Below are 24786 nucleotides of genomic sequence, written 5' to 3'. Positions count from 1 at the left end.
GGAATGAGCAAATTGTTGGGATTATATGCATTACCCCATCTCTCCGCCAGGAGGCAGCTGGGTCTAGCAGAAGATTCATGGCAGGTGGTAGCCATGGGATGGCAACCCTAGTGCTGACTCTGCCATTAACAATGGCTAAAACCTTCAAGAGGCCATGGGGTCAGAGCCCGAATGGTTCCCAGGGCCCGTCCATTTTACAGACAAGGAGACTGAGACCTTTAGAGAAGGGAAGTCCTTCTCCCAAGGCAACAAAGAGAAGACCCCAGGTTGGCCCTTGATCAGTCAGTCATCAAACGTTTATTAAGCATTTACCATGTGTCAGGCATCATAGATGTAGGGCTGAAAGGCAGACAAAAGTTCAACCCTTCACATATACAAATGAAGAAACTGAAGGCAAGGGAGATTGGGAGTTGCCCAAGAACACCCAAGTGATGGGTATCAGACACAGGACTTGAACTCAGATCCTTTGGATCCAAGGCTCTTTCCATATACCAGGAGTCCTTAAATAAGAATTTATAAAGTTGGAAAGATTTTAGGAGCTCCGTGAACTTGGATGAATATCTTCCTTTGGCATCCTCCATATTTTAGTTTAAAACCTGCCTGTGAAACCATGATTCTAGGTGGTTTGGTGAATAGAACTAAGCCTGGAGTTGGGAAATCCTGAGTTCCAATTTGACCTCAGATAATTCCTAGCTGTGTGTCCCTGGGAAAGTCACTTAACCCCAGTTGCCTAGCCCTTACTGCTCTCCTGCCTTGGAACCAATACTTAGTATTGATTCTAAGTCAGAAGGTAAAGATTTTAAAAATACCCATAATTCTGAGAAGAGTTCCATAGGTTTCACCAGACACTGCCCAATGGATCTAGGACACAGAAAAGGTAAAGAACACATACCCATCACCATCTCTGGTCTCCTTATAATTCTCATAGCCTCACAGGGTAATTTACATATACGATCTCATTTACTCCTCACCATACCCAAAGGGAAGTCAAACCCCTATTTTACAGATGAGGAAACTGAGACTAAGAGAGGATAAGTGACTTATCCATGGTCAAACTAACTCTCAAAGTGATTTTGATTGAGTCACAAGTCGTAAGATGGGTTGGACCCTTTAGTCCTATTCCAAAACAAATATGTCCTCAAAATCACATCAGACAAGTGAGCATCCATCCAAACTTGGTTTGAAACTCTCTCCTAAGAAGGAATTCATGACCTCGTTGAAGCCACTCATTTCCCTTTGGGATTCCACTCAAATTCAGGAGTTTCTAAACTTTTGTATGCCATGGACCCCTTTGGTAAAGTCTATGGTCCCCTCTTCTCAACCATGTTTTATTTTCCCCCCTTTTAAAAAATATTTATTTTTAATTTTTTTCAATTTAAACATTATTTTATTTGGTTATTTTCAAACAATATTCCTTGGAAACAAAGATCCTTTTCTTATCCTCCCCCCCCCCACTGCCCCTCCCCTAGCCAACGCACGATTCCACTGGGTATCACATGTGTCCTTGCTTCAAACCCATTTCCATGTTGTTTGGTTTTTTTTTTAGGGTGTTCATTTAGAGTCTCTCCTCAGTCATATTCCCTCCACCCCTGTAGTCAAGCAGTTGCTTTTCCTCGGTGTTTTTACTCCCACAGTTTGTCCTCTGCTTGTGGATAGTGTTTTTTCTTCTAGGACCCTGCAGAATATTCCCGGATGTTGTATTGCCACTAATGGAGAAGTCCATTACGTTCTCTTGTATCACCGCGTATCAGTCTCTGTGTACAATGTTCTCCTGGTTCTGCTCCTCTCGCTCTGCATCACTTCCTGGAGGTTGTTCCAGTCTCCATGGAATTCCTCCACTTTATTATTCCTTTGAGCACAATAATATTCCATCACCAACATATACCGCAACTTGTTCAGCCATTCCCCAATCAAAGGGCATCCCCTCATTTTCCAATTTTTGGCCACCACAAAGAGCACAGCTATGAATATTCTTGTACAAGTCTTTTTCCCCATTATCTCTTTGGGGTACAAACCCAGCAGTGCTATGGTTGGATCAAAGGGCAGACAGTCTTTTAGCGCCCTTTGGGCATAGTTCCAAATTGCCCTCCAGAATGGTTGGATCAAATCACAACTCCACAAGCAATGCATTAATGTCCCAATTTTGCCACATCCCCTCCAGCATTCATTATTTTTCTTTGCTGTCATGTTAGCCAATCTGCTAGGTGTGAGGTGATACCTCAGAGTTGTTTTAATTTGCATCTCTGATTATAAGAGATTTAGAGCACTTTTTCATGTGCTTATTAATAGTTTTGATTTCTTTGGCTGAAAACTTCCTGTTCATGTCCCTTGCCCATTTATCAATTGGAGAATGGCTTGATTTTTTGTACAATTGCTTTAGCTCTTTATAAATTTGAGTAATTAGAGCTTTGTCAGAGGATTTTATTATGAAAATTGTTTCCCAATTTGTTGCTTCCCTTCTCAATTTGGTTGCATTGGTTTTGTTTGTACAAAAAACTTTTTAATTTGATGTAATCAAAATTACTGATTTTACATTTTGTGATTTTTTTCTATCTCTTGCTTGGTTTTAAAATCTTTCCCTTCCCACAGGTCTGATATGTATATTATTCTGTGATCACCTAATTTACTTATAGTTTCCTTCTTTATGTTCAAGTCATTCACCCATTCTGAGTTTATCTTGGTGTAGGGTGTGAGGTATTGATCCAGACCTAGTCTCTCCCACACTGTCTTCCAGTTTTCCCAGCAGTTTTTGTCAAATAGTGGATTTTTGTCCCAAAAGCTGGGGTCTTTGGGTTTGTCATAGACTGTCTTACTGAGGTCATTTACCCCAAGTCTATTCCACTGATCCTCCTTTCTTTCTCTTAGCCAGTACCAAATTGTTTGGATAACCACTGCTTTATAGTATAGTTTGAGATCTGGGACTGCAAGGCCCCCTTCCTTTGTATTTTTTCATTATTTCCCTGGATATCCTTTTTTTTTAAAATTTTATAATATTTTATTTGATCATTTCCAAGCATTATTCATTAAAGACAAAGATAATTTTCTTCCCCCACCCCCACCCCCCATAGCCAATGCATGATTCCACTGGGTATTACATGTGTTCTTGATTCGAACCCATTGTCATGTTGTTAGTATTTGCATTAGAGTGTTCGTTTAGAGTCCTCTGTCATGTCCCCTCATCCGCTGTTGTCAGGCAGTTGCTTTTCCTCAGTGTTTCTACTCCCACAGTTTGTCCTCTGCTTATGAATAGTGTTTTTTCCCCTAGATTCCTGCAGATTGTTCAGGGACATTACACCGCTACCCATGGAGAAGTCCACTATGTTCTCTTGTACCACAGTGTATCGGTCTCTGTGTACAATGTTCTCCTGGCTCTGCTCCTCTCACTCTGCGTCACTTCCTGGAGGTTGTTCCAGTCTCCATGGAATTCCTCCACTTTATTATTCATTTGAGCACAATAGTATTCCATTACCAACATATACCACAACTTGTTCAGCCATTCCCCAATTTGAAGGGCATCCCCTCATTTTCCAATTTTTGGCCACCACAAAGAGCGCAGCTATGAATATTCTTGTACAAGTCTTTTTCCCCATTATCTCTTTGGAGTACAAGCCCAGCAGTGCTATGGCTGGATCAAAGGGCAGACAGTCTTTTAGCGCCCATTGGACATAGTTCCAAATTGCCCTCCAGAATGGTTGGATCAGTTCACTACTCCACCAGCAATGAATTAATGTCCCTACTTTGCCACATCCCCTCCAGCATTCATTACTTTCCTTTGCTGTCATGTTAGCCAATCTGCTAGGTGTGAGGTGATACCTCAGAGTTGTTTTGATTTGCATCTCTCTGATTATAAGAGATTTAGAACACTTCTTCATGTGACTATTAATAGTTTTGATTTCTTTATCTGAAAACTGCCTATCCATGTCCCTTGCCCATTTATCAATTGGAGAATGGCTTGGATTTTTGTACAGTTGATTTAGCTCTTTATAAATTTGAGTAATTAAACCTTTGTCAGAGGTTTCTATGAAGATTTTTTCCCAATTTGTTTCCCTTCTGATTTTAGTTACATTGGTTTTGTTTGTACGAAAGCTTTTTAATTTGATGTAGTTGAAATTATTTATTTTACATTTTGTGACTCTATGTTTTGCTTGGTTTTAAAGTCTTTCCCCTCCCAAAGGTCTGACATGTATACTATTCTGTGTTTACCCAATTTACTTATGGTTTCCTTCTTTATGTTTAAGTCATTCACCCATTTTGAATTTATCTTGGTGTAGAGTGTCAGTAAAGAAATTTTTTGGGAGTTCAATGGGTATGGCACTAAATAGATAAATAAGTTTGGGTAGGATGGTCATTTTTATTATATTGGCTCATCCTATCCATGAGCAGTTAATGGTTTTCCAATTGCTCAAATCTAGTTTTAGTTGTGTGGAGAGTGTTTTGTAGTTGTGTTCATATAGTTCCTGTGTTTGTCTCGGGAGATAGATTCCTAAGTATTTTATTTTGTCTACGGTGATTTTGAATGGGATTTCTCTTTCTAGTTTTTGCTGCTGAGCTGTGTTGGAGATATATAGAAATGCTGATGACTTATGTGGGTTTATTTTGTATCCTGCAACTTTGCTAAAGTTGTTGATTATTTCAATTAGCTTTTTGGTTGAATCTCTAGGATTCTTTAAGTAGATCATCATGTCATCTGCAAAGAGTGATAACTTGGTCTCCTCCTTACCTATTTTAATGCCTTCAATTTCTTTTTCTTCTCTAATTGCTACTGCTAGTGTTTCTAGTACAATGTCAAATAGTAGAGGTGATAATGGGCATCCTTGTTTCACTCCTGATCTTATTGGGAATGCTTTTAGTTTGTTCCCATTGCAGATGATATTAGTTGATGCTTTTAGATATATACTGTTTATTATTTTTAGGAACGACCCTTCTATTCCTATGCTTTCTAGTGCTTTTAATAGGAATGGGTGTTGTATTTTATCAAAGGCATTTTCTGCATCTCTTGAGATAATCATGTGATTTTTGTTGGTTTGCTTGTTGATAAGGTCAATTATGTGGATGGTTTTCCCAATATTGAACCAGCCCTGCATCCGTGATATAAATCCTACTTGATCATGGTGGATGACTCTCCTGATCACTTGCTGGAGTCTTTTTGCTAATATCCTATTTAAGTTTTTTGCATCTCTATTCATTAGGGAGATGGGTCTATAATTTTTTTTCTTCATTTTTGACCTGCCTGGCTTTGGGATCAATACCATGTTTGTGTCATAAAAGGAACTTGGTAGAACTCCCTCTTTGCTTATTATGTTAAATAGTTTGTATAGTATTGGGAGTAGCTGTTCTTTGAATGTTTGATAGAATTCACTTGTGAATCCTTCAGGCCCTGGGGATTTTTTCTTAGGAAGTTCTTTGATGGCCTGTTGGATTTCTTTTTCTGATATGGGATTATTTAAGAAATCTATTTCTTCTTCCGTTTGTCTAGGCAATTTATATTTTTGTAAATATTCATCCATATCACCTAGATTGGTATATTTATTGCCATATAATTGGGCAAAGTAGTTTTTAATGATTGCCTTAATTTCCTCTTCATTGGAAGTGAGTCCCCCCTTTTCATCTTTGATGCTGTTAATTTGCTTTTCTTCTTTCCTTTTTTTAATTAGATTGACCAGTACTTTGCCTATTTTGTTTGTTTTCTCAAAGTACTAGCTTCTAGTTTTATTTATTAGTTCAATTGTTGTTGTTTTTAAGGGAGAAAAATAAAGCCCACAGACCCCTGTTTCATTGTTAAGAAGTGTTCCCTGATATCAAGCCTAGATTTGCCTCTTTGCAGCTTCCATCACCACTCTCTAGGTCTCAGTTTCCTCATCTGTAAAATGAGGTAGTTGAACTAAATGATTCTAAGCTTCATTCAGTGATTCCACTGGTTCTCTCAGGGGGTTCTAGGCTCCTCGGGTCCCTCCATGCCCCTCAGATCCACCCTGGGGATGACTTTAGGGAGATGGAGAAGAATGAATGGATCACAGATGTCACCCCCATCCCAGTTGGGAGAAGGCCACCAAAATCCTCTCCTCCTATCAGTCCGCAGGTGCCCAAACTGCCTGGGCCATTTCAGAGAGACAGCCAAGGGGGTCAGGGAGCAGGAGCTCCTGGGCCCTTGTCGGAGGCAGAAATCTTAAGACAGCAGCTGCAGACAGAGAGAGCCTTGGGGCAAGAGCGGGAGCAGTACCTTCAGAGCCTCACCTCAGTAAGAATCCCTGACCACCTTCAAGCTAACCCCAGATCACAAGATTTTTTTCTTGGGGATTTACTTGGTTCTCAACTGGTTTGTCTTCCCCTCAAACCCCTAACCCCAGAGAAAACTAGGTGGCTCAGTGGATTGAGAGCTAAGCCTAGAGACAGAAGGTCCTGACTTCAATTATGACCTTAAATACTTCCTGGGCAAGTCACTTCACCCCCATTGCATCTCCCTTACCACTCTTCTGCCTCGGAACCAATATGAAGCATTGATTCTGAGATGAAGAGTAAACGTTTAAAAAAAATGTGCCCTCCAGTCTTTGGCCCTACACCTCTGAAGGACATTCCTGGGGATGGCTGGGGGTAGAAGAGTCCAGGGTCCATCCAGGGTCTTGGGTCCCTCTTCTACCCTCTCTTCCCAGCCCAACCTTTAAATGTGAGAACTTCTTTGCAGGAACTTCAGGAGCTGAAGCTGAGGAAATCAGAGGAGACCAAGGTAAGATCTTGGGATCCTGGGGGAGTGAGGGGGTGTTGTGTCTTGTCCCTCTGCCCAGGGATCTCTGGACTAACATGCTACAAGTGGCTAGTGATCCCTGCAGGCCTTCCAGGAGTCTTGGTGCAATTGGGTTGGGTCCATCCTAAGAAATCTATGGAGGAGGACCCACTTAGCCACCTCAGGATCAGGACCTTGGGCAGAGTAAGATCCTCCCCTTCAGAGCCTTCAGTCCACAGCCGCCATTGTTGTGGGCCACAGAGATGAATTATGGGGTCTTGGGGGACTGGGCAAAGGCCTTTTCCAGCCTCTGAACCTGGACAGTGCAGACTCCAACCAACATGGATCACAAAGTCAAAGCGAACCAGCTTTCACTGGCTCCAATGGGTGCTCAACTCCATACCCAGCTACACTTCTTGGGGACCAGAGAAGGGGTTCCTTTTCCCAGAGAGCTCCCAGTCTAGTTGGGGAGACAAAGCCCACAGATGGACCAATTAGAGAATAATTCAAGGCTGACAGTCTGACCATATTCTGTAGGCGTTCCGAGGAGACAGATCATAAAATCTCCTATTTAGAGTTGGACAGAACCTTAGTGATTATCTAGGCCAACCCATTTCATTTTATTTAGTTATTTAGGTTTTTTTTTCATTTCATTTATTTTAATTAGATTGAAAGGTTCAAAAATGCTATTGTAGAGTCAATACTCCTATTAAGTAGGATGTTAAAGGTGTGAGACGCCCTTTTTCTTATCAACATTTTAAAGTATCATTTAGATTGATCATTCCTAAATCATTTCTTACTTCATATTAAGCTTTGGGATTTAAGTCCAAGACACAAATCTTACTTTTCTTTCCCTAGTCCCTAAGACTCTTAAGTATTCTTTAAAAAAATTTTTAATTTGGTCAATTTCAAATATTCCTTGGTTACAAAAATTGTAATCTATTCCTCCCTCCCCTCCCCCTGCCCTTCCCATAGCCAATGCGCAATTTCATTGGGTATTCCATGTGTCCTGGATCAGAACCTATTTCCATGTTGGTGTTTACACTAGGATGTTCATATCCCCCTTGACCTCTGTATTCAAGTAGTTGTTTTTCTTCTGTGTTTCTACTCCCACAGTTCTTTCTCTGGATGTGGATAGTGGTTTTTCTCATAGATTCCTCCGAGTTGTTCAGGGACATTGCATTGACACTAATGGAGAAGTCCATTACGTTCTCTTGTACCACAGTGTATCCATCTCTGTCTACAATGTTCTCCTGGTTCTGCTCCTCTCATTCTGCATCCCTTCCTGGAGGTTGTTCCAGTCTCCATGGAATTCCTCCACTTTATTATTCCTTTGAGCACAATAGTATTCCATCACCAACATATACCACAATTTGTTCAGCCATTCCCCAATTGATGGGCATCCCCTCATTTTCCAATTTTTGGCCACCACAAAGAGTGCAGCTATGAATATTCTTGTACAAGTCTTTTTCCTTATTATCTCTTTGGGGTACAGACCCAGCAGTGCTATGGCTGGATCAAAGGGCAGACAGTCTTTTATCGCCCTTTGGGCATAGTTCCAAATTGCCCTCCAGAATGGTTGGATCAGTTCACAACTCCACCAGCAATGAATTAATGTCCCTACTTTGCCACATCCCCGCCAGCATTCATTACTTTCCTTTGCTGTCATGTTAGCCAATCTGCTAGGTGTGAGGTGATACCTCAGAGTTGTTTTGATTTGCATCTCTCTGATTAGAAGAGATTTAGAACACTTTTTCATGTGCTTATTAATGGCTTTGATTTCTTTGGCTGAGAACTGCCTATCCATGTCCCTTGCCCATTTATCAATCAGAGAATGGCTCAACCCATTTCATTTTAGAGGCGAGTAAACTGAGGCCTAGAGAGTTTACTCAAAGTCACACAGCTAGTAAGCATCGGGGTCAAGATTTGAATTCAGATTCTCTGACTTTGTATCCAGCACTTTTCCACTTTTCCAGCATTTTCCACTCTCCTGTGATGCCTCTCTGAGAAGCTAAGGGATGCCCATGGCAGGAGTCAATCTCTGCTGACCTGGGAGAAAAGCCAAGAATCCTAAGCAGGAGGACATAGGAGAGCCTTCCAAGGTTCCTTCAGGAGTTCAGTCATAGCTGGATCAGACACTTAGCTGTGTGTCCCTGGGCAAGTCACTTGGCCCCAACCCCCTAGCCCTTGCCGTTCTTCTGCCTTGGAACCGATACTTAATATTGATTCTAAAAGAAGAAGGCTTGCCTGGTCCTACAGACTCTTCCATTCTGGTGCCTGAGATCCTTACCGAACTATTGCTAGCTAATTAGTCTCTCCTCTGGGTATCTCCAGACCTCATCCTCCTGTGTCTGTCTGTCTGTCTATCTGTCTGTCTGTCTGTCTGTCTGTCTGTCTGTCTGTCTCCAGGCTTCTCTGCTCACCACCCAGGACTGTGGACAGCAACAGCCAGAGACGGCTGAGTACCAGGTATGCCCAACTCTCGGGCCCCCTGCATGCTCCTGCCTTTGCAAAGTCTCTGTCCAGCGTTGGGTGCCAGGCCTTGGGGAGGTCCCGGGAGTCTCCCCTGAGCATGGGGAGGAGGTGGCTAATCAGAGGACAGTTAGGCAGGAGCTGAGGGAGCTGCTGTAGGAGGCGACTGAGCAGGAAAAAATCCAAGAGCTAATGAGTTGGACCCTCTCCTTCATTCTGGAATCCCACCCCCACCCCCACTCCCCCCAAGGAGGTCCCACCCTTTTCACGTTCCCTCAAGTTAGTCCAGGGAAGCTGAAGGAACCTCAGTTTGGAGTCCTAGAGCCTCGGTTTGAATTTCTCCCCAGAAAACTCTCTGGGCTCTTCTGAAAGTAAATCTCTTTGGTTCTCTGAGCCTCAGTTTCCTCATCTGTAAAATGGGGACATCCGTGCTGGAATGCCCTACCTCTCAGCGTTGTGGGGGTTAGGAAGGCTCTTCCCGCCATGGCTGGAAATCCAGGGGCACCTTTACTCTCGGAGTGGGACATTTCCCTATTTCTCCAGTCCTGGTGCCTCCTGGGTGGCCAGTGATGTGGAGAAGCCTCAGAGCTTGCCCTTGGGGTGCACTCAGGAGGGAACAATTCTGCTGGCACGTGACCCCAGGCCTCTCAAAGGATCCATGTCTGGCATTGACCCAGCGCTTTAACAAGTGACCCTGGGCCAGTCACTTGACCCCCCTTGCCCAGCCCTGACCGCTCTTCTGCCTTGGAACCAAGACACCGTCCTGACTCCAAGATGGAAGGTCAGGTTTGGGGTTTTTAGGCGCTTTAACAAATGCCTCATCTACATTCTCTTTCTGGTCCTCATCACAACTCTGTGAGGTGGGTGCTGTTATTATTCCCATTGCACAGAGGACATTAAGCATCAGAGGGGTGAAGTGACTTGGCCACGGTCACACAGTGAGAGGCACCGATATCGGGAGGGCCCATCGGACGTCCATTCCTCTATGGGCTCCAAGAACCAGGAGAGACCCTGGAGGCCATTTTACAGATAAGGAAATGGAGGCCCAGAGAGGAGAAGAGATTTGCCCATGGTGGGTGGCCCAAGGGAGAGCGGCCTGAAGGGGAAGGGCTCACTTCTTTGCTGGCCCCCTCCCCCTCTCCATCATTACCGCCTCCCTCTCTTTAGCTCATGGCGTGCAGGAGCGAGAACCTGAGGTTGGAGCGCCTCGTGTCATCTCTGCAACAGAAGCTGGAGGAGACGTAAGAAGGAGCCGGGAAGGAGAGGAAGGGAGGGCTGGCTGGGGAATGCAAGAAGGGGCGACGCACACTCGGCCCCTCGGCCCCAGCCGCCCAAGGCTTTCTCTTCCCTCCCCTCCTCTCTCTGAGATGCTCAGGGCCAGGCACTCTGGGCTGTCCACTGCCATCACGAGCCAGTCTGCTAAGTGCACTTCTGCCTGGAGCCTGTCTTTGATCCTTTTCCAAGTAACATCCTTCTAGAGTCGGAGAGCCTCAGACATGGAAGTCCCCTTCCACCAGGGCACGACTACCCCTTCTGGCATGGCCCAGAGCTGGGCATCCCGTGGCCACCTGCAGTAGATTCGAGGGATGAGCACTTACCAAGGGTTCTCCTTGTTAAAAGTCACTTAGGTGGCTCCCTAGACAGAGCCCTGGGACTAGTCAGGAAGACCTGAATTCAAATCCCATCTCAGATGCTCCTTAGCTGCATGACCCTGGGCAAGTCACTTCACCCTGTTTGCCTTCATTCCTCATCTGCAAAAAAAAAAAATCTATCCATCAATTCATCCATCTATCTATCTATCCATCCATCTATCTATCTATCTATCCATCCATCCATCCATCATCCATCCATCCATCCATCCATCCATCCATCTATCCATCCATCATCTATCTATCTATCTATCTATCTATCTATCTATCTATCTATCTATCTATCTATCTATCTATCCATCCTTCCACCCATTTGTCCATCTATCTATCTATTTAATTTATCTTTGCCAAGAAAATCCCAAATAGGATAATGACGGAAACAATTAAACAACAACCAAAAAACTTGTTAGAAAGAGATTGAAGGGGCAGCCATATAGATCAGGGATAGAAAGCTAAACCTGGAGATGGGAGGCTCTAGGTTCAAATGTGGCCTCAGACATTTCCTAGCTGTGTGACCCTAGGCAAGTCACTTAACACCAATTGCCTAGGCTTTACCCACTCTATCTTGGAAGTAACATTTAGGATTGATTATAATATAGAAGGGAAGGAAGGACGAAGGAAGGAAAGAGAGAAAGAGGGAAAGAAAGGAAGGAAGGAAGGAAGAAAGAAAGAAAGAAAGAAAGAAAGAAAGAAAGAAAGAAAGAAAGAAAGAAAGAAAGAAAGAAAGAAAGAAAGAAAGAGAAAGAAAGAAAGAGAGAGAAAGAGAGAAAGAAAGAGAGAAAGAGAGAAAGAGAGAAAGAAAGAAAGAAAGAAAGAAAGAAAGAAAGAAAGAAAGAAAGAAAGAAAGAAAGAAAGAAAGAAAGAAAGGAAGGAAGGAAGGAAGGAAGGAAGGAAGGAAGGAAGGAAGGAGGGAGGGAGGGAAGAAGGAAGAAAAGAGGAAAAAAGGGGAGAAGGGAGAAAGAAAAGAAGGAAGGAAGGAAGAAAAGGGGGAGGGAAGAAAGGAAGAAAGAGATACTGCTTAAGGGTCAGCAAGGTGCTTCATTGGATTGAGAGCCAGGCCCAGTGATGGGAGGTCTTGGGTTCAAATCTTGCCTCAGATTATATAACTTCCTAGCTATATGACTCTGAGAAAGTTTCTTAACCCCAATTGCCTTGGGGTGAAGCCTTTTCCATTCTTCTGCATTGGAATCAATAGTTACCACTTATTCTAAGACAGAAGGTAAGAAAATTTTTAAAAAGAATTTTAATCTTTAGATAAAATCTGCCTCCTACTTATACCCACTGGCCCTAATTCCCCTCTGCCAAGAGATTCAGGATATTTTTCTGTCTATTCCACATGACAGCCTTATGGTATCTGAAGAGAGCCATTATGCCATAGTTTTAGTTTAGTTAGTAGTCTCTCGGTAACCGAGGATGATGATTGTCTTTGTGCGCTTTCATCTATGGTATATAGATGAGTGTGCACAAAAACACTTGTGCGTGAAGGAGATTTAAGTGGAAAAGTCGATGCACAGAGACAGTCCCACTCTCTCAGCGTTGGAAGCCTGGGTCCAGTGGCAGGAAAAGTCGTTACACCTGGAGACTTCCTCAGCTGCATTGGATGGCTGTGTTGTCTTTTGTGTTCCAACATGCCCTGAGCACTCCACAGTGCTTTGCTGTGTTGCCATCTCAGCTGTTGAACCATAGTATCCTAGCTGGAAAAGACCTTAAGGATTTTCTAATACAATCTCTCCATTTTAAAGAAGAAGAAATTGAGGTGTGAAGTTAAAGAATTCAGGCTTAAGTTACAATTGGTACTAGGCAGAAGAGGCAGAATGAGACCCTGGGGCCTCTGACTCAGTAGTTATTCCCCTTTAATTTTCTCTTGGTAACACTAAACAATGCCAGTTCTTCTTTTTAAAAATCCTTACCGTCTTAGAATTTTTAATTAAAATTTTTTAATTTAAAAAATATAAAAAATGTTTTTAAATTAAAAAAATATATATTTTTTAATTTAGAATTTTATCTTAGAAGCAAGATGGCCTCGGTTCTGAGGCAGATAAGGGCAATGGGAGTTAAGTGACACTGCTAAAAAGTATCTGAGGTTCAATTTAAACCCAAAATCTCCCGGCTCTGAGCCTGCCTTTCTCTCCTCTGAGTCCCGGCGAGGTCCCCACTCTCAGTTCTTTTAACCAGCATGGACAGGATGCCTCTCTGAAGCGGGGATCCTCCTGCACTCACACACACCCTGTGCCCCGGGACAGGAACCCTTCTCATTCCTGGGGGAACGGAGAACCCAAGCGCAGGCAGAGTCTCTTTCCTGGCAGAGCCAGCAGCCTGGGGGTGGCGGGCGCCCAGGACTATCCATCATGGCCAGCCTGTTGTCTGGTGGCTGGGAAGGTATCAGGGGTTATCTTTCTAGAAGGAGGAACTGATGCCAATTAGATGGCCAGAGAGCTCATGTTTGGACCCCTTTGAATCATGGACCCCGGGCTAGGCACTGTGGTTCGGGACATCCTCTGCCCTTGGAGAGCTCCTCGTTTTAGGGGGGAAACGTGGCTCCTGGTCTTGGAAAGCTGCACAGGAGGCATCGTCCTCTGCCTGATTCCTGGCTGCCCTCCCGTGCCAGCCGAGCTGGCAAGTCCAGAGCACTCCCGGTGGGGATGGGCACAGGGGTGCCCGGCACTGAGGAGGAACCTTCCGCATCCCCTTGTACCTGGAGTAAACTGGCTTTGGGCAGCCTTGCCTTAAAGGCATTGACAGCGGGCCAAGAGCTCCAGGGCACGATCCAGCTGGCACCAGAGACAGAGGAAGGGCAGGACCTGCGCCAGAGGGGCAGAGCCTTAAAGAACTCTTCCTCAAAGCCTCGGGACACGTCCTCATTTCACACCTGCCCCGGGGTGCCGGAAATGAAAGTGCTTCAGTTCTCAGTATTCCCCCCCTCCCCCAGGCACACGCCACGTCTCTGTTTCCCCCGTAATAGGGGGGCGATTCGCTCAGGAGAGCGAGTGGCTTCTGGTTCATGCTCAGGGAGAAAGTTCCAACACGTCCTGCTCTACTCCATCCCCTCCACAGACTGGCCCCAAAGCCTAGCCATAGCCACTAGCCTGCTGTGATTGGGACAAGATTTTCCCATTGGAGCAGCTGGACCCTAAAAGAGTCACTGGCGATTCCCTTGTTGCGCCTTCCACTCCTTCCCGGAGGTCCTCTGTTTCAGCTGTTTTTCTATGGTGGCTCATTTGGGGTTTTCTTGGCAGAGATACTGGAGTGGTTCACCATTTCCTTTTCCAGCTCATTTTACCGATGAAGAAACAGAGGCAAACAGGGTTAAATGACTTGCCCAGGGTCATACAGCTAGTATTTATCATTCCCTTTTCTAGCTCATTTTACAGATGAAGAAATGGAAGCAAACAGGGTTAAGTGACTTGCCCAGGGTCACATAGCTAGTAGGTGCCTGAGACTAGATTTGAATTCAGGTAGATGAGTCTTCCTGGCTTGGTCCTCTATCCACTGTGCTTTGCGATCCTGTATACAGTTATAGATTTAGTGCTAGGGCCCCCTCAATTGTACCATTAAGGAAAATGAGGCCCCAAGAAGTTAAAGGACTTGTGAATGCCTGACTTTGAAAGCAATGGGTCTAGTTAAAGGTCCCTCTATATCTGGGGTGTGGATGGAGTTCCCCAGTCTGGGCCTCAGTTTCTTCAAGGGTCCATAAAGGCACCCAGCCAGGAATGGTCATTAGGGTCCCTTGGGACCTCCTATGTTGGTTCCTTGGTTACTCCTCCATTTCCCTGTAGAGATCCTATCTGGGGGGAAGGCTGTGAGCCTTTCCCAACACAGATGGGCTTTGAACTGTGAAATCTATTTAATTTAAAGTTTATATCCCCAGGGAGCGGGCCCTGAAGGAGCCCCAGACACCGAGGGCCTCTGAGCAGGGGGAGCTGGAGATGACGCCCTCCTCCCTGCTTAAGGTAGGGGCCAAGGACGTAGCTCCAGGGGGGGAGCAGGGCTGGGGGCTGGGGCAAGGCCCCTGGGGAAGAGTGGCCAGAGGGGCAGGAGTGGGACCAGGAATGAAGACTCTCCATGGGGAGAAGAGGAGGATGTCCCAGAAATACAGGCCCATCCTGGGCGCCAAGTGACTGGAAATCGACCAAAATGTCACCGTTGGCTTGCCTTTGGCTCAGCCAAGATGGTTCAAGAACACTCACATTCTCCTACCTAGAAACTCTCTCTGAACTCCCGCCTGGGCTCCAGTCAGTTGGCCCCAGAAGACCTGAAGAGGGGACCCCGAACTGGCTGGGAGGGGGTTCCCCAGGGCCACTGCCCCCATTGTAATGCCTTTCTGGAACAGCTGGGTGCCATGCTTCAAGGTGAGTTCCCCATCGCCTGCTAGACAGAAAGGACCCACTGCTCCTTAAGGAGGCTCGCCCTGGTCTAAGATGTAGGCTGTATCTAGAGGATGGGAACTCACTTGTGAGTGGCTCGTGGGCCCTAGACCTTCCTGCTTTGCAAAGGCTTTGTAAATGGGCCCGTGTTTAGGGGCAGCTCGGTGACGTGTGTGGGGAGAGAGCCAGGCTTGGAGACTGGGGCTCCTGGGTTCAAATCTGGCCTCAGACACTTCCTAGCTGTGTGACCCTGGACAAGTCACTTAACCTCCCCCCCTTGCCCAGCCCTGACTGCTCTTCTGCCTTGAGACTGATACTGAGTATTGATTTTAAGATGGAAGGTAAGGTGGGTTGTTTTTTTTTTTTAATATTCCTGTGCTTTTACATGTCCCTTGCAAATCCCATCCCTTAGCAAGGGAGTTCAGGGTTCTCCCTTCCCTGAGGGTCACCCATCTCTCTTCTCTGAGCCAAGTCCCCCTCCATAGTCAGGGGCAGAGCCAGGGTGACCAGGAGGGCTTGTTCCCTTCTAGCTTTTGGCCCCGGGGTACCTCCAGGTTGGGCAGCATCTTCAAGACCAGCAGAGGAGAAGGCGAAGGCTGTGGGACCGCTTCAGAAAGCCGTGGAGGTGAGTGAGCTCTGGCCACTTCCCTCTGTTCTCCCTCCTCCCAGACCAAGGAAGACCTCAGACTTTTCCTTGGGGGAACCAGGGATGAGCCAGAGCAGGAAAAGGAAGGGGCCGGCCGGGCTCTCAAGTAACTCTGGCGGTCCTGGTCCCCCCTTCCACTGATCTCCTCCATACCCCGCTGCTCCCCAAGAGGGGGCTAGGGAGAATGGTCGCCTTGAAGGCACACAACATCCTTCCTTGGACACTTAGGACCATCCCTACTTCTCATCATCACCGCATTTAGGGGATGCTTTCTTTTTTTTAAAAAAAAAAACCTCTACCTTCCGTTTTGGAGTCAATACTGTGTATTGGTTCCAAGGCAGAAGAGTGGTAAGGACTAAGCAATGGGGGTCAAGTGACTTGCCCAGGGTCACACAGTTAGGAAGTGTCTGAGGCCATAGTTGAACCCAGGACTGTCTATCTCTAGGCCTGACTCTCCATCCACGGAGCCACCCAGCTGCCCCATAAGTGATGCTTTCTATCTGCCAGCTCATCAGACCCTCACAGCATCTCCATGCTGGCAGAGCTACTATTCTGATTTTCTAGATGAGAAAACTGAGATGGAGGAGTTCAATGACTTGCCCAGGGTCATACAGCTGGGACAATACGCGGGACACGCTCTTCCTCGTGCCACCTGGGCACGTCATTCATTTCTCTTGGCTTCAGTGTCCTCATCGCTAGAATGAGGCTGTGGGAGGGGGCTTTGAGGACCCTCCCAGCTCTAAAGCCGTGATCTTCCATTCAAGGGTCCCACCAAGCATGGCCCAAGGGGGGGCCGAGCTCCCCGGAGTGACCTGAAGGACATCGATCGGGTTAAAGAGCAGCACCGACTGGTGACAGCACAGGTACGGGGGTGGGGGGGAGGACGAGGGCCCAGCACCAAAGAGGGGGCTCCAGCTGGTCTTCCCTGCCAGTATTCCCTTTGGGGCCTCATCTTGAGGGATATGAAGAAAGCCCGTGCCCCCCAATAGCATCCTGAGGGCCTGACACCGTGCCAGAGACACCCCCATCGGAATCTAGCCCTTCTCCGTCCATCCTTCAATGCCCTTTCCAGGCTCCCAAGAGGGGGAACACACGTAGCCCCTTGCCGCCGACTGAGAAGGGGAAAATCTGATGGCTTTGCCTCCCTGGCTGTGGAGGCCTGGAAGCTAGGCCAGAAGGGAAGTCGGGGACCATAAGCCAAGGCTCCCCCATCTCCAGAGATGACGAGTAGATAACAAATTGCCCTGCAGCAGGGCAGGCAGAAAGGATGCTCTCCTCTACCCAACTCCTGCCTGGCAGGAAATCCCAGCTCCTTGTAGTGTCTCCTCTGGCTGGAACACTGGGAGATGCACTTGGTGGATGCCCTCCTCCCCAGCGCATCCCTTCCAGACTCCGCTTGGGGGATGCCCTCCTCCCCAGCACATCCCTGCCAGAATCCTTGGAGGATGCCCTTCTCCCCAGCGCATCCCTTCCAGACTCCGCTTGGGGGATGCCCTCCTCCCCAGTGCATCCCTTCCAGACTCCGCTTGGGGGATGCCCTCCTCCCCAGCGCATCCCTTCCAGACTCCGCTTGGGGGATGCCCTCCTCCCCAGCACATCCCTGCCAGAATCCTTGGAGGATGCCCTCCTCCCCAGCGCATCCCTTCCAGACTCCGCTTGGAGGATGCCCTCCTCCCCGGCGCATTCCTTCCAGACTCCGCTTGGGGGATTCCCTCCTCCCTGGTACATCCCTTCCAGACTCCTCTTGGAGGATGCCCTCCTCCCTGGCGCATCCCTTCCAGACTCCTCTTGGAGGATGCCCTTCTCCCCGGCGCATCCCTTCCAGACTCCTCTTGGAGGATGCCCTTCTCCCCGGCGCATCCCTTCCAGACTCCTCTTGGAGGATGCCCTCCTCCCCGGCGCATCCCTGCCAGACTCCTCTTGGAGGATGCCCTCCTCCCCGGCGCATCCCTGCCAGACTCCTCTTGGAGGATGCCCTCCTCCCCGGCGCATCCCTGCCAGACTCCTCTTGGAGGATGTCCTCCTCCCCGGTACATCCCTTCCAGACTCCTCTTGGAGGATGCCCTCCTCCCCGGTACATCCCTTCCAGACTCCTCTTGGAGGATGCCCTCCTCCCCGGCGCATCCCTGCCAGACTCCTCTTGGAGGATGCCCTCCTCCCCGGTGCATCCCTTCCAGCCTCCATGTTCATCTCTGCCTCTTGTGGTTCAGTTGCAGGATCTGTTTGGGGAGAGGCGAGAAAGGCCCGGCAGGGCTGGACAGCCCCCCAGAGAGTGGCCGGAGGGGAGCTCCGGGGACCAGGGGGCCAAGAAGCCCCAAGTGGAGCAGGTAAGAACCAGCCACTCTCCCCAGTTCCACTCCAAACCCGATTCTCTTTGCTCCTGCTTCTCTCCAAGGCCATCCCCAAACATGCCGGGCTGTTCCCTGAGACCTCCAAGACAGATGTTGCCTTCACGCTTGTCGCTTTTGCTTGGGAAGGACCAGAACTTGTTTGTGGCCACATAGAAAACAGGGCTGAATCCATGCATTGGCTCCGCAGAGCTTTAAGCAAAGGGGGACATCAGGTCTTATTTGGTCCATTCCTGCCATGTGACCAATGAGGCAACCGAGACTCAGAAGAGGGAAATGATGTGCCCCAAAGTGGCAAAAAGAGGCCACGTTCTCGGACGAGAAACAATCACTGATCTGTATTAAAGCATCCAAAGTGCTTTCCATTGACCTCACCAGAGCCCGGTGACGTGAGCCCTATCTGTATTATTATCCCCATTTTATAAACGAGTGGATAAGTCACATAACTAGAATGAGGTTCAAATCCATTGTTGTAGGGCCGCAGGCAAACTCGGTTTATTCATCTGTAAAATGGTGGGGCTAGATCGCCTCGAAGGTCATTTCTGTCTCTAGATCAATGAAATCAAGGAATGAAACCAGATTTTCCTGACTCCAAGGCTGGGTCCACATCCCACTGCCTGTGTGGCTGGTCCAGGGGTTTCTCCTAGAAGCAAAAGGCCACATCGAAGCATGGGGAATCTAGGATGGAATTTAGGGTTCTGTGGCTTGTCCAAGGGTTTCTCCTAGAAGCAAAAGGCCATGTCGGAGCATGGGGAATCTAGGATGGAATTTAGGGTTCTGTGGCTTGTCCAAGGGTTTCTCCTAGAAGCAAAAGGCCACATTGGAGCATGGGGGCTCTAGGATGAAATTTAGGGTTCTGTGGCTTGTCCAAGGGTTCCTCCTAGAAGCAAAAGGCCACATCGGAGCATGGGGGCTCTAGGATGGAATTTAGGGTTCTGTGGCTTGTCCAAGGGTTTCTCCTAGAAGCAAAAGGCCATGTCGGAGCATGGGGAATCTAGGATGGAATTTAGGGTTCTGTGGCTTGTCCAAGGGTTTCTCCTAGAAGCAAAAGGCCACATTGGAGCATGGGGGCTCTAGGATGGAATTTAGGGTTCTATGGCTTGTCCAAGGGTTTCTCCTAGAAGCAAAAGGCCATGTTACCCCCACTCTGGGTGGGACAGATTTGCAAAGAAGAAGCCCCTCCTGAGGACCACCGTGTTCCTGCCCTATGAATCTCCCTCTTTTGGGGGCAGCTCTGGGAGGGGGATGATTCCCAACTCTCCCCTTGTTCCTGGGCTGATTGGGCTCTGAAGGTACCCATTTTCTGGGCAAAGAACATTCAGGGATCATTGATGGGGAAAATGATGGTCCCTAACTAAAAGATCTTTGTGATTCCATCCAACTTGGAGATTCTGGGAGGCAGGGAATAATGGTACTTGGGAAGCCTCCTCAGATCATAGAGATATGGGGGCAGGATGGGAAGGGGGACTGATCCATAAGGAAACTCTCAAGCGGTTAGCAAAAAGCTTAGACATCATCTCTAGAGGTCCACTGAGAAGCTAAGATTTTTCTGGGGGGGTGTCTTCTGACTCCATGAGCTTCCCTTCCTCTCACCGGACTGTGTTGTTTATCTCCATCCCCAATCAGAACTGGGTCCACAAAAATCTCTGGGGATCCCTCACCAACCCTGTGTGGGAGAAGGGGTTCTCCATCTTTATTTTATGTCTTGGACCCATCGGGCAGCTTGATGAAGCCTATGGATCCCATCGTAGAATTATGGTTTTAAATGCACTACACAAAATATATAGGATTACAGAGGAAATTAGTTCTTTTAGAACACTGTTATCAAAATTATTTTTCTTAAATGTTATGAGCTTCTGTTTAGGAAAGCCTCTGGCAAGAGTTTCTCCTTGTCTCTGGGTTCTGTGCCTTCTACTCTGGGTGAAGCAATCTTTTTTTTCTTTATTTCTTTGTTTTTGTTTTGTTTCTGGATGAAGCAGTCTTGGGCCTCAGCAAACAAGAAGGAGGGCTGGGGAGCCGCTGACTGGCGGGAGGTGGGACTTTCCCAGGTCTCTTAGATTCCTGCCATGTGGTGAAGGCTAGTCCTGCTCGGTGACATTCCTCCCCTCATTCTCCCTGCAGCTAAACTGAGGTTCTGCTGGCACTCTCGGGAGCCTGACAGCCTTCCTCACTTCGGGTAGGTCTTGCACGCTGCCGTCCTGTCCCTCCTTGGAGAGATCTCGCTGGGGTAGGTCTGGGGCAGAATTGGCAGACATCAGCCTTGGACTCGGTCAGGAACGTGACCTGCTGTTTCAGTTTGCCAGGGTTCCAGTTCTTCTGGGACACGTGGAAGGACCCTTTGCCTTCAGCCCTGGGGCTTTTTCCTTCACGAATCCTTCGGAAAAGAATACTATCTATTCGTGTATCCTCTTCATATTGACGAGGCACTTTCTTCATTACAACTTGGTGGGAGAGATGGTTTTACCATTTTCCAGATAAGGAAACTGAGGCAAACAGAGGTTAAGTGACTCACCCAGGGTCACCCAGCTAGTAAGAGTCTGATCCGAATCGGCGCTGGGGCCATCAGAACTCCCAAGTGCAGAGCTCTTCGTGTGATCCCTCAGCCCCTTCTGAAATGTTCCGCTCTCTTGACCCCGGCACAAGGATCATAGAAATGGAAATTGAAGGCTCAAAGGGAGCTCCGCAACTGGGAAAGACTTCGCTACTCTCAGCAGGACAGCGATCCAGGACAACTCTGAAGGATTTACAGCACGGAACGCTATCTATCCATCTCCAGAGGAAGGACGCTTGGGGCCAGAATGCAGATCCAAGTGGACGGCTTTTCACTGTAGTTTATCTTGTCATTTAGGGATTTGGGTTTTCCATGAGTGCTCTTCACAAGACCAAGAGAGAAGCCTATTTTGCATAATAATACACATATAACCCTCACCAAATTGCTTTTCCTCTCCGAGAGGGGAGAGAAAGAGAGGGAGGGAGGGAGACAATATGGAGCTTGTCCCTTTGGAAAACACATGTTAAAAGTTGTTATTGCATGTAATTGGAAAAATAAAATATCTTTGAATGAAGAGAGAGAGAGATCTCTGTTGGACCCATCACCTCCTTTTGCAGCTGAGGAATCTGAGACTTTAGAGAGGGTCATTGATTTGTCCAGGGGCTCACAAGTAGCAAGGGGAATGGGCAGGATTTGAACCTGGACTTCTAAGTTCATATTTTCATATGATATTTTATTTATCATATTTTCATATGATATTTTAATATAATATATAAAAAATAATATATTATATTAAAATATAAAATATTGTATCATATTTTCCACTCCAGCATTGTAACTAACCAATCAATCAATCAGCAAGCAGATAGTAAGCAATTGTTGTGAGTCAGATATTGCTATTAGATACTAGGGATACAGAGACAGAAGTGAAATCATTCCTGCCCTTAAGAAGCGTACATTCTGGGGGCAGCTGGGTAGCTTGGTGGATGGAGAGTCAGGCCTAGAGATGGGTCCTGGGTTCAAATCTGGATTTAGATATTTCCCAGCTGTGTGACCCTGGGCGAGTCACTTAACCCCCATTGCCTAGCCCTTAACCCTCTTCTGCCTTGGAGCCAATACACAGTATTGATTCCAAAACAGAAGGTAAGGGTTTAAAAAAAAAGAAGCTTACATTCTACAGGGGAAGATAATGAGGACCCATAGAAGAGCCTCTTCTCAGTCCCTGAGCCTGCTTGGCACTCTGGGTCCAGAGACTCCCCCACAGACTAGGTCCCGTTTGCTGGCAATGCCAAGACAAGACGGTCATTTCTGGCACCAACCCTTCCTTCCCTTTGACCATCCCAACTGTCCTAGATTTCAAGAGGAATATTGACTCACAAAGGAAAAGGGATGATTGGTTCAGGAGAATTCTTCAGGCTCAGGTGATTAGGAAGGCACACCTGAACTGAACCTTAAAGTAAGCAAATCAGGAAAATAATATCCTCAATTGCTACTGCACTGTAAATGGAAGACACCAACATCCCCACCCCAAAGAAATGGGATGCTGTTAATTATGAGCAAAGAAGACCCTGGGGAAAAAGAAAAGATGAGAAAAGGGATGTTCCCACCTTCTATACAGAGGAGGGGGCTGTTTTACAGAGTAGATTCTGTTACCCTCAGGTGAGATATTTCTAAGTTTTTCCAAAAAGGCCTTTAAAATATTTTTATCTCTTTTTGGTTACAAATAGTTCTCTGGGTGGGGTGTCAGAGAAGTGATCTATTTGGTACTGAAGCTGATATAAAAATAAAAGGTATCAACTGAAAAAATGTTTAAGGAAGTTATCATTCTTCATGGTCCAAACAGGTAATTTCTACCTTATTAGTTTCCTGTATCCCCCTATGGCTTTAAAAAAAAATTCTTACCTTCTATCTTAGAGTCAATACTGTGTATTAGTTTCAAGGGAAAGAACAACAAGGACTAGGCAACTGGGGTTAAGTGATTTGTCCAAGATCATACTGTTAGGAAGTTTCTGAGGCCAGATTTGAACCCAGGATCTCCTGTCTCCAGGTCTGGCTCTTAATCTACTGAGCCACCTGGCTGCTCCCATCCCCCTAGGGCTTATGCCATAGACGGACTGATTGCCTTCCCAGGCAGAAGCCCATGGCACCTGATTCAGTTCCCTTGTGGCCTATAAAGAAGAATAGGTAAAAGAAGAATTGGGAAAAGAGATTAGAGTGATACAAGAAAATTTTGAAAAGAGAATCAATAGCTTGGTAAATGAGGCACAAAAAATGCAGAAGAAAATATCTTTTAAAAAAATAGACTTGGCCTAATGGTAGGAGTCACAAAAGTTCACTGAAGAAAAGAATTCTTTGGAAATTAGAATTGGGCAAGTCGAAGCAAATAACTTCATGAGACATTAAGAAACAACAAAACAAAGGCAAAAGAATGGGAAAAAATAGGAGAAATGTGAACTGTCTCATCAGAAAAATAACTGACCTGGAAAATAGATCAAGGAGAGATAATTTAAAAATTATTGGACTACCTGAAAGCTATGATCAAGAAAGAGCCTAGACATCATATTTCAAGAAATTATAAAGGAAAATTGCCTCAGTATCTTAGATCTCATTATATGATGTTAGGCAAGTCATTAACCTTTTTCTACCTCAGTTTGCTCCTCTGTAAAATGACAGATAATAATAGCACCTACCTCACAAGGTTGTTGTGAAGATCAAAGGAGATTAAAAAACTCTTTGCAAACCTTATAATGTTACATATATAAACCCTTACCTTCTGTCTTAGAATTGAGACATCAATCTATCAATTCCAAGGCAGAGGAGACCTAAGAGTTAGGAAGTGAGAATTAAGTGATTTGCCCAGAGTCATAGATGTAGTAAGTGTCTGAGGCCAGATTTGAACCTCCAGTCTCCAAGCCTGTCTCTCTAGCCAGTGGGTCACCTAGCTGCCCCACAGGGATCCATTTCTATGTGATTCTTGACACTATCTCATGCTAGACAAGAGGTCTCAATATTTATCTGCAAACTTTCAGTGATGGGAAAACTATTTCCTCTCTAGAGGCAACCTATTCCACTTTTGCACTGCTCTGGTCATTAGGAAGTTTTCCTGGAAGACAAGCCTCCATCTGTCTGCTTGTAAATCCTGTCCACAATGCCTAATGATGCTCTTTGGGACAACTGAGAAAAAAAATAACCCCTTTTCCACACAAGCTGTTCACAGTGTCCCTGAGGGCAGGAAGACTAAGAACCAGCTGAAAGAAATAGGTCTGTTCAGCAGTGACATAGAAGGTACCAAGAATGGATAGAGTGCAATCCCAGATCTCAAACTATACTATAAAGCAGTGGTCATCAAAACAATTTGGTACTGGCTAAGAGACAGAAAGGAAAATCAGTGGAATAGACTTGGGGTAAGAGACCTCAGCAAGACAGTCTATGATAAGCCCAAAGATCCCAGATTTTGGGACCAAAATCCACTATTTGATAAAAACTGCTGGGAAAACTGGAAGACAGTGTGGGAGAGATTAGGTTTGGATCAACATCTCACACCCTACACCAAGATAAACTCAGAATGGGTGAATGACTTGAATAAAAGGAAGGAAACTATAAGCAAATTAGGTGAACACAGAATAGTATACATGTCAGACCTTTGGGAAAGGAAAGACTTTAAAACCAAGCAAGAGCTAGAAAAAAATCACAAAATGTAAAATCAGTAATTTTGATTACATCAAATTAAAAAGTTTCTGTACAAACAAAACCAATGCAACCAAAATCAGAAGGGAAGCAACAAACTCGGAAATAATCTTCATAACAAAAACCTCTGACAAAGGTCTAATTACTCAAATTCATAAAGAGCTAAACCAATTGTAAAAAAAAAAATCAAGCCATTCTCCAATTGATAAATGGGCAAGGCAAGGGACATGAGTAGGCAATTTTCAGTTAAAGAAATCAAAACTATTAATAAGCACATGAAAAAGTGCTCTAAATCTCTTCTTATCAGAGAGATGCAAATCAAAACAACTCTGAGGTATCACCTCACACCTAGCAGACTGGCTAACATGACAGCAAAGGAAAGTAATGAATGCTGGAGGGGATGTGGCA

General features: G+C 46.1%; 1 protein-coding gene across 1 annotated transcript in view; it reads left to right on the top strand.

The window, feature by feature from the left end:
* The window catches only part of LOC103102901 (trichohyalin), a 39015-nt gene extending 17669 nt beyond the window's left edge, over nucleotides 1-21346 (top strand). The window contains exons 14-24 of the mRNA XM_056815311.1: nucleotides 6073-6238; nucleotides 6683-6724; nucleotides 9131-9190; nucleotides 10361-10434; nucleotides 14711-14792; nucleotides 15044-15191; nucleotides 15737-15831; nucleotides 16617-16715; nucleotides 18063-18179; nucleotides 20322-20376; nucleotides 20496-21346. Of these exons, the coding sequence (XP_056671289.1) occupies nucleotides 6073-6238; nucleotides 6683-6724; nucleotides 9131-9190; nucleotides 10361-10434; nucleotides 14711-14792; nucleotides 15044-15191; nucleotides 15737-15831; nucleotides 16617-16715; nucleotides 18063-18179; nucleotides 20322-20330 (892 nt within the window). The 3' untranslated portion in view covers nucleotides 20331-20376; nucleotides 20496-21346. The remainder of the gene's footprint in view (nucleotides 1-6072; nucleotides 6239-6682; nucleotides 6725-9130; nucleotides 9191-10360; nucleotides 10435-14710; nucleotides 14793-15043; nucleotides 15192-15736; nucleotides 15832-16616; nucleotides 16716-18062; nucleotides 18180-20321; nucleotides 20377-20495) is intronic.
* The last annotated feature ends 3440 nt before the right edge of the window (nucleotides 21347-24786 follow it).

The sequence above is a fragment of the Monodelphis domestica genome, chromosome 1 (assembly GCF_027887165.1).
Source record: "Monodelphis domestica isolate mMonDom1 chromosome 1, mMonDom1.pri, whole genome shotgun sequence".
NCBI lineage: Eukaryota > Metazoa > Chordata > Mammalia > Didelphimorphia > Didelphidae > Monodelphis > Monodelphis domestica.
The sequence above is the reverse complement of the archived record's forward strand: the minus strand, read 5'-3'. Positions and strand labels throughout refer to the sequence as shown.